The sequence below is a fragment of the Accipiter gentilis genome, chromosome 7 (assembly GCF_929443795.1).
Source record: "Accipiter gentilis chromosome 7, bAccGen1.1, whole genome shotgun sequence".
NCBI classification, from domain to species: domain Eukaryota; kingdom Metazoa; phylum Chordata; class Aves; order Accipitriformes; family Accipitridae; genus Astur; species Astur gentilis.
Window position 1 is genome coordinate 5,461,265 of NC_064886.1, and position 14,250 is coordinate 5,475,514.

Consider the following 14,250-nt stretch of genomic DNA (forward strand, 5'->3'; position numbering starts at 1 on the left):
GAAGTACCTGTCCTACCATACTGAAAATTGCAGCACATACAGGTGGGAAGGGCTTGTGTGTGTTAGAGAAGAATGGTGGAGGTTGTGAGGATGCAGAAAGGAAGGATAGCATAAGGCAGCTGTACAGAGAATTGCTGCCTGTGTACCTATTTTGACGACTTGAATTTTCAGGCTGTAATTGGTGACATAATGCAAAGAATGGAGTTTAGGCTGCAAGAGGTGAAATCACTTATCTTAGTCTTAACTTCTCACTACGTTTCAAATTCAGTTGCAATTTGGTAGTTCTTTTCAGTTCAGTGGGTTTTGGTTTTGGTTGTTGGGTGTTTTTTTTTTTTTAAATCTCTTCAATTGATTGGGGGAGAAGACTGTTTCCAACAACTACTGTAAAGTGCTCTGTATTGTTTATAGTAACTGCAGAATATTCAGACCATTGTGTTTTACTTCAAAGCATAAATATACTAAAACTTAATGGTGCGTTTCATATCTCACAAAAGCTCAAAACAATGGCATTACACAAGCTTTAACTCTGGATGCATTTATAGTTTCTGGTTTGTGGTTATTTTTAGATGAACTATAGCTTGCTTTTAGTAGTAGAACAAATTTATTTTTAAAAACACATTTTCTTTGAACTGTCTTCAAAAGAGAAAATGGTCATCCACTACATTTTGTTTCAAAATTCTACTGGAAGCTCTTTAGGGCATGTTGACTTGCTGTCACTGTGGAAAGTTATCTAATTTGCAGTGGATTTTTTTAGCATGTGTTTAAAGGGAAAAAAGGTGGGGAGGGGGAGCGACTTTTATAACTTTAACCTAAAGCTGGCATCTCAGTGCTGACTTCAGCTCAAACAAGTTGTGTACACAGAGACAAGCTGAAAATTAGAGGCCTTTGCTTAAATATCATGGTAGCATGAGATTTGAGTGGCTCGCTCTGCTAGGCTTATCTTCAAAGCTTAGATGCATGTTAAAATGTGCAGTCTTACAAGAAGGAGATAAATACAGAAAAATCGGTCTAATTTTAGTGTTTCAACTTTTCCAAGCCTGAAAGGTTATCATGTTTTTAGGCCAGCTGAGGTTTATGTCATTCTTGTAAAGAAATTAGCTGTGGCGTTAAAAGCCTATGTACTTGGGACTGTTGAGGCAAAACTCAAGAATTCCTTCGGATGAAGAAACCAAAAAGAATTCCATGGCTGCAAAAGTGAAATGTTCTTATGAGCATAGTTGAGAGCTCCTGAATGTACACATCAGCATAAATCAGCTTAAATCTGTTCTTAGGTTTTGTTACATCTGATTTAAACATTTTTTAAATGCTTACTGTTTTCCATTTAGCCTGCGATAGCCTCATTTTTATTGTTAAGAAAAGCCATTTCCCAAAAATCAAGGAGTATGAAGGTATAAACTTATTTGGGAGGACATTGGTAGTATTGGTAGAACAAGTGACTTTGAATAAACCCTGGTTTAATGCTTTTCCTGAGACCTGATATGCAAATAAAAGCACTGGAAAGTTTTTTCATGTTAGAAAATGAGAGCCACAAAACTTTACTGTATCAGTCTGTTTGTATGAACATATACATCTATATTCTGACTATTCAGACATTTATTATGCAGTTCCATAGATTTTTTGCCAAGGTTTTGTATTTTGAACAGCCTAAATGTATTAGGCACCTTCAATCTTTTTGTGGAAAGAGCATTGCTAATGTACAGGAAAAATACTTGTTTCCAGCAGGTCTTGGAATCATGAACCTGAACCAAAAAAAATGCATTCAGTCAGTTGGTCCATCATCTTTACAGGTTTGAAATAGATACATGATGCTATAGAAATAAAACATCCTAGAATCCAAGGATCAGTGAAGTGACGCACTAATTAGAAATCTATGCTGTGTTCTTCTTCATTAGTTGCTTAGTTATAAGAATGGAGTAATCAATCACGTTGTCCTTGTGTATTGAATAAAGTAACAAATGAATAATAATTGCAGTAGCCAGTCTGTCAGACGCCACATGAGGAGTTGTGGTGATCAAGCTGCATACCCTTTTGTATAGCTGCTGACAGATTTAGAGAACCATCTCTTTCATAACATGATCTCATAGACTGTTTGTCCCTTTGCTGTAAATATAGCTTGTTTCAACTTCAAATAGTATCTCGATAGACAAGAACGTAAGATTCTTGAGGACATGAGTAGAATTTTATCCCCATTGAAGGCATGGCTGTGAGTGTTATGTCAGCTGCTTTGTGGCAGGGAGTAAATTGTGAATTAAAAGGCTTCGTGTAGCTGCAGCTTACGTTTGAAGGGGGAAAACCCCCAGACCATCCATGTTTTTTAGGATGCTTCCATGTTACATCACCTACCTTCTTTATTTGCTCTTTGTTATTGCTTTGTCATTTTTATACTGTGAAATGTAGAGAACAGACTGGTATTTGTATAAGAATTGAGTTTGCTTATGCTGTTCCCCTCACCAGTCATAGAGAAGTATGTAGCTATTGACACTCTCTGTCAAATTATTTCTGCTCATACTAATTTTCTCCAGATGGCTTTGGTTATAAAAATGTATTCTCTTAAGTTTTTAAAAGCATTAGCAGTTTTTTCACTTTTTTTTTTTAAGTAAATAGATCCCTGACTAAGATCTTACAGAGAATTTGACTTTCTTTCCAGATACAGTTAAAAAACTGCAGGACCAAAAGCATGACATGGAAAGAGAGATAAAGAATCTTCACAGGAGACTCCGGGTAGGTTAAAACCTAAAAACTCAATAAATTGTAAACTTGGAATGTCATAAGACTTGCATGTAAAATTATGAAAAGGTAATATGGTTACATGTAATACCATTAAAATAACTGTTTCTGAGAGACAGGCATCATATGGGAATATATTTACTAATCTACAGACACTAAAGAATTAAATTCTGAAAAATTCTCAGTGTCACAAAGATATGGCATTGGGCTTAGGAGAAAATGTTCCTATATTTTCTGATGCATAGTTTAATATTAAATTTTTTTGCCCTCCACTTTGAACATTTTCTTTGTTTCTACAAAACAAATTAATGACCTTGGAAGTCTAGTTATTTCCAGCAAATCTTCTTCAGTTTAACTTGTAAGTTAGGTGTTGCCTAATGCCAGAGATGAGTGCCTTTGTCATTCCTGTAAATTGTTCCCTGTAACAGCATAGGGTAACTATGAATAATAAGGATAACTCTTAATTTTATCTTCAAAATTCTTGCTGCTGCTTTCAATTTAAAGTTTTATTTACCTATAGGAGGAGTCAGCAGAATGGCGTCAGTTCCAGGCTGATCTACAGACTGCAGTGGTTATAGCAAATGATATCAAGTCTGAGGCCCAGGAAGAGATAGGAGACCTGAAGCGTAGATTACATGAAGCTCAGGAGAAAAATGAGAAGCTCACTAAAGAGTTGGAGGAAATAAAGTCACGCAAGTATGCAAAAGACAACAGGGATATTGTCTCTTTTTTTTGGGGGGGGGGGGGGGGGGGGTACAGTTTTGGAAATCCGGTATCTTAACTATTATTGAGATTCCGGAAGTTTGTAAATCCTGTCACTTTGAGAATCTGTATTTCAACAAGCTGCCATATGCAGGCTTTCAGGGGCCAAAATAGGTAAACTTATAAGAACAGGTTTTGTTTCGTTATACTGTATACTTAATCCATCCAAGAATATTTAGTTTGGCGCTTTTGCAAAACCAGGTTGAAGTGGTGGGTTTTTCCCATTTAACAGCTGGACATGATTTAACTTCCCTCAGTGCGAAGAACAAGCAGTGTTGACTTTTCCGTACCATCATTAATACTTCTTATTAGCAGCCAAGGCTTTTGGTATGGTTAAAAATACAGCTGGATTTTTACCTGAGAAGAAATCTTTGTCTAATTCTGCATATATCTTGTACTGTTTTCATTCCACCAATAATTGTTTCTGGGAAAAATTAGAGATGCTTTGTGTATAAAAACGTTTTTAATAAAAAGAATTCAAACTGTGATGTATTGTGGCTTGAATTAGGTGCTACAGTTATTTAGAAACTGAATTATATGTCTTTCAGAAGTATTAAAGTCTTCAAATCCATAGAATAGGAACATCTTGGACAGCACCATTTGAATCCTGACTGCATTGTCTCTGGGGATTGAATACATGTATAGCTTACAATGACAGTAATGATGTTTCCGATGTGTATATATGAAACAGTTTTTTTTCCATGTGGATGGGCATTTTGTAGGATACATGACACTTAACCCAGTATCCAGTAGGATATGAGATAATGCAGGCTATGGAACTTGGGGAAAAGCTGATGGTAGGAAGAGCAGACTGGTTACACTGAAAATGGAAAATTACCTGGGTGGATAAGTGGTGGGCGTAAGGCATCTTATCTGAAGTAAGATCACCAAGCTAAGTAATATGAACAATTCTTACTAATACATTTCAGCCAGAATTGTAATTGTTCAATTACTGCTTGCAAGTGAACCTTTGAGGTTACAATTGCACTTTTGAAGGTAGAACTGGCTTGCTGATTCCTCTCAGTATATTCATTATTATCTAGACACAAGCATCTTTTGAAATTTGATTCACTGCAAACAAAGAACAAAGAGGCAACTGATTCAGATTCCTTGAAAGTGGTATAGCTACTGTATTGGAGGGAAGGTGGTAGGAAAGTCTATTAAGTGTCTGAAACAAAAATCAGTCACTGTTTAATTATTGCAGCCTGTAGAAAATAGGTTGCTTCAAACAATTCTTGTCTCGTGTGTGACACTGAATACAATAACCACCATAAATAATCTGTAATAAAAATCTAATTTTTCTTTTCAAATGGATTCATATGCTGCCTAAAGATGTATGCCATAAATGTATTCTTACCTCCTTAGTATTCATTTAAATTGTTTTCTGTTTATGCAGGTGGAAAAAAAAATTCTCCCCTCTGAGGTGATTATTTTCACGTGAAATGGTGAAATCCTTAAGGCTCAATTTTCTCCATTCATGTGTACATGTGTATGTGTGAGAGATGGGAGCAAGAATTAAGCCTTAAATCAAGTATTGATTTGATAGACTTTTCACCTGGTGCTTAAGCTCTCTTGCTGACATAGTAAGAACTTACAGTGATTATTTAGGTTGATAATCCATTTCTAAATTACACTGAAAGAAAAATAGGTTAATGTAATGATCAATTTGGACCATAGATTTTAATTTGGCTTCAGATTTGTGTTGATTTTTTTTTTAAGACTTTGCATGTTAAAAATGTTTTTTAAATGCCTTAATTGGGCTGCATATTGATTTCAGGCAGGAAGAGGAACGTGGTCGAGTGTACAATTACATGAATGCTGTAGAGAGAGATTTGGCAGCTCTGAGACAAGGAATGGGCCTGAGTCGCAGATCATCCACCTCCTCAGAGCCAACTCCTACTGTAAAAACACTCATCAAGTCATTTGACAGTGCCTCCCAAGGTAATTCTTTTCAACCAGTGTAGTAGCTGTACCAAGTTACGATTTTGTGTATGTTGACATGGACATTTCTAATGGCTTAGCTAATTCAAAGGAAGTTGGTTTATTGTACTGTCATGACCTATAAGTGTTGGCTGAAACAAACCAACCTCAGCTAGATTGCACAACAGATTGTTCACTGCAGTTAAGTGCAAGCATCCTTTCTTTGTCTTGTCTTTGTTTTTTTCTTTACTGTCGCATTGCCAATGACTCATATGCTAGATGCTTTGATTCAATGCTCCTGTATATTAGAAATACATAAACATATATTACACGCATAATTATAGCTGGAAGCACAGCTGATTTCAGCCTGACTATTAAAATGTGAACTTAATGTGCCAAATTAAGCATTCTAAAAGCCATGTAATAGCTAGAGCTAAGTTTGTTTCTTTTAATAACTTGTATTCTTATAGTCAAAGTGCTGATGAAGGTTAAAAATAAGGTCCAGCCAGTGTCACTTATTAAAAGATATAGGGAATGTTTTCTAAAATGAAAGGGATCTCACTGCTGAGACAATGGACTTTACTATAATTCTGACTGTGGAAACAGGTGCTGTTGTCTTTCTCTATAGATGAGCAGAATAGGGATACCAAGTAATTATCCTGAAATGAGAAACATTTGGGTTTTAGCTTTGACTGCATATGAGACCTTGTATGGATTAAAATACTTCCCTTGCCGGGTCTTTGGATTTTGAATTTCATTTACAATAATGTCACTGTAAGTCTCTGATGTAGAAAGGCCTGGCCTGAAGTAGACTAATATCACCAGGGAGACTCACAGTACTATGCTGTGCATGGCAAATCTACTTTTAATTGCTTATAATCTGAAAATTTGTTAAGGTATAGAAGCATCTCTGTACTATTTGGTGATTCTGTAAATGGTTCTATTTCCACGCTTGTTCTCTTTGTTCGTAGGTATTTACAGTTTTTTACTTTCCTAGTGTTAATTTAGAAGGGTTTTTTTTAATCTGTTACTGGATGAAGGTGCTTTCTTGCCAGAGTTAGTTTGGTGAAATGATAAATCCCCTCTTCCTTCATTTTAATCTTCTATTTCTAGCTAATATCTGCCTTCTTCCTCAGCATTCATGTCTAATCATGCTGTTAAATAATCAGATGACTGATTCACCAATTCAGTATTTGTCTGGTTTTGTACCTTTCTAAACATGTTATTCGTTTAATCCCAAAATTTCAGGAATATAATATCTAGTACCTGTGGACTTTTGACTGGAAACTAGAAAGGAGGAGCAGATGATATAGGTTATCTTTCTTGTCTTACTGGCAGACCCAGGTGCCTGCTACCATCTCTTTAATTATCTGGAGATCAGAGAACTGCTAATGCCATCATTTACATTTGCCAGGGTAATAGTACCCTGCACCTTAGCCTTGTCCACCCCCAGTAAACTTAGGTTTTTACCATAGATGATATATTCAAGACAGAAAATGAATGTAATTACAGAGGAGTAAATGTGTAGGCACACTTTTAAATGATTTTGCAGTCAGTTACTAATTGAAATTCTGAAAGACGTGATCTGGTAAAACCAGTAATGTAAAGTACAAGGCAAGAGTTCGCTATAACAGCCAGTCTCCTGTTTCACTGCAAAACAGTGCAATGCCTCACCAGGGTTTCCTTTTTGTGTTTCTACTAGTTCCAAGCCCTGCTGCTGCCACAATTCCTCGCACTCCCCTGAGTCCAAGTCCCATGAAAACTCCCCCAGCTGCTGCTGTATCCCCTATGCAGGTAGGTGTTTTATGACTGCACTTAATCCTTCTTTGTAAAGAAGAGCATGTGAAACTAGAAGTGGTAATACACAAATATGGCTGACTTTGTGGGGAAATAATGATAAAATGTTGCCTCAAGTAAGTAATTACTAAAATGTTCAGTCTAACAAAAGAGTCTTTCACTGAGGACCATGTTGTAAATACAAGATTTGGCCTAATTTGGAAGTTCTTGTTAAATATTCCCAACCATTACTATCCCTGTGCTACTGAGAAGCATGGGAGGAAAACTTTATCTGCATTCCTTAGTTTTAGAGTTGCTGTTCATCAGTTCTTAGTCCTGTGCCTGGCACGGAAACAGCAGTAATCCCCTTCAGGCAATGGACTGAGATCTGTGCAGAATCTGTCAGTAATCATCAGTATAAATATATCCCATGTTGCATGGGCTTTCAATATCAGACCTGACCAGAGAGTAATGAAATAATTGTGAAATTATTATCTTTGTTCATTTTGTACTGACTGAGAGTTTGGCCAGTTGGTTATTGTACTGTGTGTTTTGTCCTGTCCCCTCTGAAGCTTTGTCCATTTGTTCAGCTGCTGCAGGAGCGTAGGTACACTATAGGATTGCATCATCAGTACTCTAATGCTCAGCTTTATGGACCACTGCTGGCTTTATTATCTCACTAGCTGTGCGAAGTGAGATTTTGGCAAAAGCAAACAAGTTTAAAGACAAAGAGGTTGGGACCAGATTCACAAAGTACAATCAAAGAATGTACTATGTGTTTTACTCCTTCAATATCGGTAATTCTCCTGTTGCTAACCAGGAGTACCAAAACTTCATTTTTACTATAGGTCAGCATAATGTTTTGGTAATAAATCTTCTCTGTGTGAACTGAAGAATCTATATCCATATTGGCTTTTAGTGCTCAAGGAACAATACCTGGAACAGACTGACTGTTCTCCTGTGCTCAGACTAGTGCAGTTCTTATTCATTTAAGAGTGAATTTCATGAAAAAAATAGCCTCAAAGCAAAGAGAAAGAATTAAATGGTTTTTGTGAGAGCTTCTGCTACTTCCTGTGACTCAGTCACTCTTGACAGCAGTTTTCTAAAGTGGTTAAATGTGACAACTTCTCTGACAGTTGCTTTGTTCCTATTGATCTGTCTTTATATTTCTGTTTATTTCTGTGCTCTCTTAGGAAGAGGCAGACTTAATCTCATGTTCTAAAGGGCTAGACCAGAGCTTTGGCAGACAGAAGACTTTTTGATGAAGCCTAAGGCTTATTTCACTTTATTTACCTGTAAATTAACCGCGAACCAAAGTAATCTCTTAGAATACTGCAAACCTGCTCAGGTTTACAGCTCTTGTTTGATGTTCTCGATCTGCCAGAATTACTTGAATTTGAATTCAACTTCTGGTATTGAACCAAGTCATTAACAGCTGGATTCTCATTAATGGGAAACATTGCCTGAAAAACAAAGGGGAGGGCGTGTAAATGTAAACAGCTTCTATTGTCTTTTTGAAGATAGGTGGTTTTCTTGGAAGTATTTGTAATTATCCAGAAGGCAACTGGGTTTTGTGACCTCAATTATGTAAATTGCATTTAAAGAATATTTTCTGCACAAGAGAGAAGGGGTTTGGGTTCAAAACCAATTTGCATCATCTTTTCTTTGTTTTCATATTGCTACCTTGTTTTCTACTATTGTGTTCTATGGAATTTTTTTTATATTTTTTGTCTGTGGTTTTTGCTCTCTTGCAATTGAAAAGCAAGATTCTAATAAGTAGTCACTATGCGAGTTGACCTGTTGGCTCTGACCTTATAAAAGTTATCCATGACCTTGTAAAAGTTATCCATGGTTTAAGATCTTGAGTAAAGGTGGAAGGGTTGATCTCTGTATGGGTGTTGCAGTGCTTATTTTCATTAATCTTGGTTGCTTTTAAATGTTATCATGGGGGAAATATATATGTGGGCACCTACTGGGAAACTGGCATGATTTTCACGTTATGATAAGATGGATTGGTTGCAAAAAAGATTTTTTCCAAGTACAGATGCATCAACAAATGCCCTCTCTGAATTATGCGTATCACTTCATTTTTGTGTTAGACTGTTGTCGTGGTTTAACCTCAGCCAGCAACTAAGCACCACGCAGCCACTCACTCCCCGCCCCCAGTGGGATGGGGGAAAGAATTAGGGGGGGGGGGGGGTAAAACTCTCGGGTTGAGATAAGAACAGTTTAATAGAACAGAAAGGAAGAAAATAATAATGGTAATAACAACAGTAATAAAATGACAATAATAAAAGAACTGGAATATACAAAACAAGTGGTGCACAATGCAATTACTCACCACTTGCTTACTGATGCCCAGTTAGTTCCCAAGCAGCGATCCTCCCTGCCCCCAGCCAACTCCCCCCAGTTTATATACTGGGCATGACATCACACGGTATGGAATACCCCTTTGGCCAGTTGGGGTCGGCTGCCCTGGCTGTGTCCCCTCCCAGCTTCTTTTGCCCCTTCAGCCTTCTTGCTGGCTGGGCATGAGAAGCTGAAAAATCCTTGACTTAGTATAAAAACTGCTTAGCAACAATTGAAAACATCAGTGTGTTATCAGCATTATTCTCCTACTAACTCCAAAACATAACATTACACCAGGTACTAGAAATAAAATTAACTCTATCCCAGCCAAAACCAGGACAACTGTGTCATGAATTTCCTCAGTCTTGGAGAATTTGTTTTTGCTTTGTTTGTTTTCTTTATGGTAATGTTTGTATGTATAAGGAGATAGATTCTTGGATATATTTTTGCAACTGAAAACAAACAAACCAACCCCTTTCTGGCTTCAGGTCCAAGACCACAGTGAGACATAGCTGTTATTTACCATAGCGCTTAGCAATACTGCAAAACAATTTAGGAAGAGAGTTATGAAGAGAATGCTCTTCAGAATATAAAAACAGCCCTGCTGGGTTAACCCAAAGCTTAGCTGGTTTGGTATGCCACTGAGAGGGACCAAAGCAGATGCCTAGGGAGGAATATAAGGACAACATACCTGCTGCTTTCCCCAAGTACTTGGTTTCTGTTTCGTAGCTGGAGGACTTTCTGAAGTAGCTGTGGTTCCAGGTTTACTGGTCACCACTGAGTGTCCTGCTTTGCTTTGAGCTTATAAACTTTCAGGCTCCGAGCAATTCAGTGTCAAAGACTTCCATATCTTAACTACTTAATGTGTGAAGAAGCGTGTTTGTTCTGAAATTACCATGTGTAGGTGCATTGGCATGAAGTACTTACTGAAGTATGTACTGAAGTGCAAAGTGATCAGGAATAGATACCTGGATAGTAGTTGAAAGTCATCTTTCCTTCCATAGCCAACAACAGACACAAGGATGAAGAGTCAGAAGCAAAATATTTGGAGTTCAAGGGATTAGTTCATCCTGCCATAGTTCTGTCTCAAATTTAAAGTGTCTGGATTGTTGTTCTTTACTTATTTTTGTCTCGCCTGTGTGCTGGTTCCTCTTCTGGAGTTGTTCATCTTACCAAAAAAAGAAGAAAAAAAATCTGAAGAGAGTCATAGGTAGCTAGCGGAAACTTAATCTTCAAACTAGGAATGGCTGTGAGAAAGTAATTGTTGATGATCTTGGCATCTTTAACTTTATCTGTTACTTTACGTTATACAAAGACTACTATGTAGAAACACGTTATTTAACTCTGGGAACAATTTTCTTCATACATCACATCAAAACCAGTCCTTAAAGTTTCTAGTGGTTTTTTTTCTGCTAGACCTCAATGTCAGGCAACTAAGAAGAGGTCACAAATAGCAAAGCATCTTTAGTAATTTCTGTCCCATTAGTAGCCTCCATGAATAGCCTCAAAAGCATGTGATTCCTCTGAGCTTTTCATCCTTTCAGTGTTTTGAGGAGTTTGAACACTAGTGTAAAGGACAAATGGTGTTTAGTAGTTAAGTGCTAAAGGGTTAAGTTTTAGAACGTATTTCTAGTTGAAGCAAAAAAGATACTTATAAAAGGATTGGTAGGATCCATACGTGTTTGCACATCAAATGCGTTTTGTTTTGGAAGTGAAATGAGGAGCGGCTGATCTGAAAATTCAGCAAAAGCTCAGTCAAGCAGGTAAGTTTCTAACACCTGTAAAATGTTTCAGGAAAAAATATTCTCCGAGAGACTTGTGCGCTACTACTACTATATAGATGATGCCAAGTGGAACTAGATAAACATCACTTGGTTCGTTTTCCTCTAATTTGCAGTGTACTAGTCCCTTTATTACTAGTGGTAGTTGTAGTAGTAAGATATGTAATAAGGAACTAGCAACAGTGAAAGTAAGCCCTGCCTGCAGCATCGACAAGAGCAAAAAGACATTCGTTTTATAACAAGGAGACAAGACCAGTACACAGCAAGTTATCAGCTGAGAAATACGACCACTTTCTGACAATATCCATAAAGGATGTTTGCTTTTAAGTGGTATCCAGAAGCTGAGAAAGTGATAAAGGTATATGGTTATCCAGCACTGTGCCCTCTCTGTACATACCTCTGTTTCCTGGCTGAAGTTCTGTACTACCCTGCCTTTGTAATGACAATCCCAAAGCTAACCAAAATGAAATCTCTTTCTTTTAACTTCATTATCTAACTATTTATTGTAGCTGTTTCCTTGGAGGAGGATTGGGGGGGTGGAACGAAATGGCTCTTACTTTGATACAGTCCTTGTCCTTTACTTAAAAAAAATAACCACCAAAAAAACCCTAAGTGGGTGAAGTGAACTTTAAAGGTAATGCAAGTTTGAAATACCAGCTCTTAAGGGAAGCTGTTGTAGGCACTTCTTGCATGGCTCATAATTGCAGTCACTTTCATCTGCACATTTAAAGGAATAATCTTTGTAGTGTACGTGCAGGACTTTTGATATATAAAGTGATGAAATTCTTCAAGCTATATGTTGGCAGTTCTTTTCTCCATTTGATTTCTAGCACAAAAAGCATAACTCTAGTTTGACTCTAAATGAAATAAGTAGCCCTGTAATCCTGCCTGTGCTACAGGATGCTGCAAAATACATACTGTTAACATTTTTTAATCGCAATTTTGGATTTGTCTATCTTGCCTGCATGATTTGGTGTGAGGAACATCTGACCTTTATTATCTTATGAAGATAAGGCTTATTTAACCTTCTCCTCTAATCTTGGGCCAGATGGAGAGCTGAAAAAGTTTTCAGGATAAAGACATTACTGGAGTGATTGTGATTGGAATATTGGAATCTAATGGAAAGGGCAGGATGAATAAAGAATGTACTACAATTTGCAATAGGGTCTTTGAAATGATTAATTTAAAAAAAATAATTGTGGGTGGTCTTCCCTGGGTCTTCAGCAACTGAATATGAGTTTCAGTAACTGTAAGGATAATTATTGCATTGTACATTTCATTTGTGTGATTCTAAAATGCTTATTTCAGTGCTATCCAGTGGTTACTAAATTGTGTGCAAGACTTATATTTGTATTTTATTACATATTTGGCAAATACTTAACAAAATGTCTCTCTCCAATTGTTCACAGAGCATCTCAGTTAAGTAGGTGGTAACCAAAGCTGTTGACATTCTGAATAAAAAAAATAGTTTTTTCAGTAGGTTTTTTTCTTAGCAAATGGTAGTTTATGTCACTACACCCAATACACCATTATCTTACTTTTCCAGGAAAAGGAACAAAGCTGTAAAGACATATGTTAATAACGCAAATCAAGCACTAAAATCTTGGCTTCTTATAAGGAATTGTATTAGTTTAAACAAACACATCAAGTTTAACCAGAAGAGTTTTGTACAAACAAAATATAAACGAAGGTGAAAATTAATAGAAAAACTGCAAGAGAACTCACAACCTTAATTTGCAACATTGGTTTGAGAAACAGGTTTCAGTTTAAAGTAGTAAATGTTATAATATCAATGCATAGTGTATGTATATATATTTAGATTGGCAAATGCAACCGGCGAAGAGGACACACCCTTTTTCACTAAGTATTTGTAAAGGTTCCTTTATTATTTTTTTTTTTAGCTTTTTAAAATCAGTAATAATGTCATATCTGAGTTTCTAAAACTGATTCTGCAATTTGTTATTTGTTTTTTTACCTTCAAATTGTGTTTGACACAAGTATTTTTCCATTTCAGAGGCATTCTATAAGTGGACCAATCTCAGCTTCAAAACCCCTTGCTACACTGACAGACAAAAGACCAAGCTATGCTGAAATCCCTGTTCAAGGTGTTGATTCAAGTTCATTCAAACGTTGGTTTTAGCAATGCTATTAATACTTTTAAATTTTATTTTATATTGTTTAGCATCCAAAGCATTATTATATTATAAACTTTTTATTATCAAAATATTTTCATAGAATCATAGAAAATATCACGTTCACGTTTTTATTACTTGTGTTTCGTCACACATGGTGACGTATCATAAAGATGCTTTTTTGAATTTTCAACAAAACCACGATTGCATGCTGATAACTTGGCATTATTCTGACAGTTTTTAATGTGTGCATAAACTGAGATCACTTGCAAAATCAAGATAAGATGATTTCAGAGACATGTCTTGAAGCTGGCTTCCAGGTATTAAAAATACATAACTCTGGGGTTACATTATTTATTGTGTGGTTGCGGGGTTTTTTTCCCCAAAAAATGAAACAAGGATGATGGTTTGTATTGCATTGCATGTGAATAACAAAATATAAACTTATTAAGTATTGAATCTTCAGGAGCCAGATGAAAAATTGAATGGAATTAAATTGTGTTGATTTATCTGTTTCCCAATATTTCCCTGTTCTGTGAACTTTGTTTTGTCTCTCAAAACACTGTTCACAATGTGCTCTTCCTGTGAGAATGAATGGCTATCATGTGTTGGGTGTAGCTCGCTGATTTATGCCTGCTTCAGGGGTTTTTTTGTGTAGATGTTTCTCAAGATAATCCCCATATGACTCCAGGCTGAATATTTCCTCTCAGTTTGGTATTCCCGAGGTCTGATGCTTTCTGAAGGGTTGGTTTGGTTTTTTTTGTAGCACTTCATAATAGTCTGTGTGTGCCAGATTTCCTTCT

At 36.6% G+C, this 14,250-nt stretch overlaps 1 protein-coding gene across 4 annotated transcripts in view; it reads left to right on the forward strand.

Annotated features, from left to right (window-relative positions):
* Positions 1–14,250, forward strand: part of SPECC1L (sperm antigen with calponin homology and coiled-coil domains 1 like) — a 69,096-nt gene that overhangs the window by 31,607 nt on the left and 23,239 nt on the right. For all 4 annotated transcript variants that reach the window (XM_049804234.1, XM_049804232.1, XM_049804230.1 and 1 more), the window contains exons 6-10: positions 2,648–2,721; positions 3,248–3,423; positions 5,267–5,430; positions 7,112–7,203; positions 13,330–13,420. In XM_049804234.1, coding sequence (XP_049660191.1) covers positions 2,648–2,721; positions 3,248–3,423; positions 5,267–5,430; positions 7,112–7,203; positions 13,330–13,420 — 597 coding nt within the window. The remainder of the gene's footprint in view (positions 1–2,647; positions 2,722–3,247; positions 3,424–5,266; positions 5,431–7,111; positions 7,204–13,329; positions 13,421–14,250) is intronic.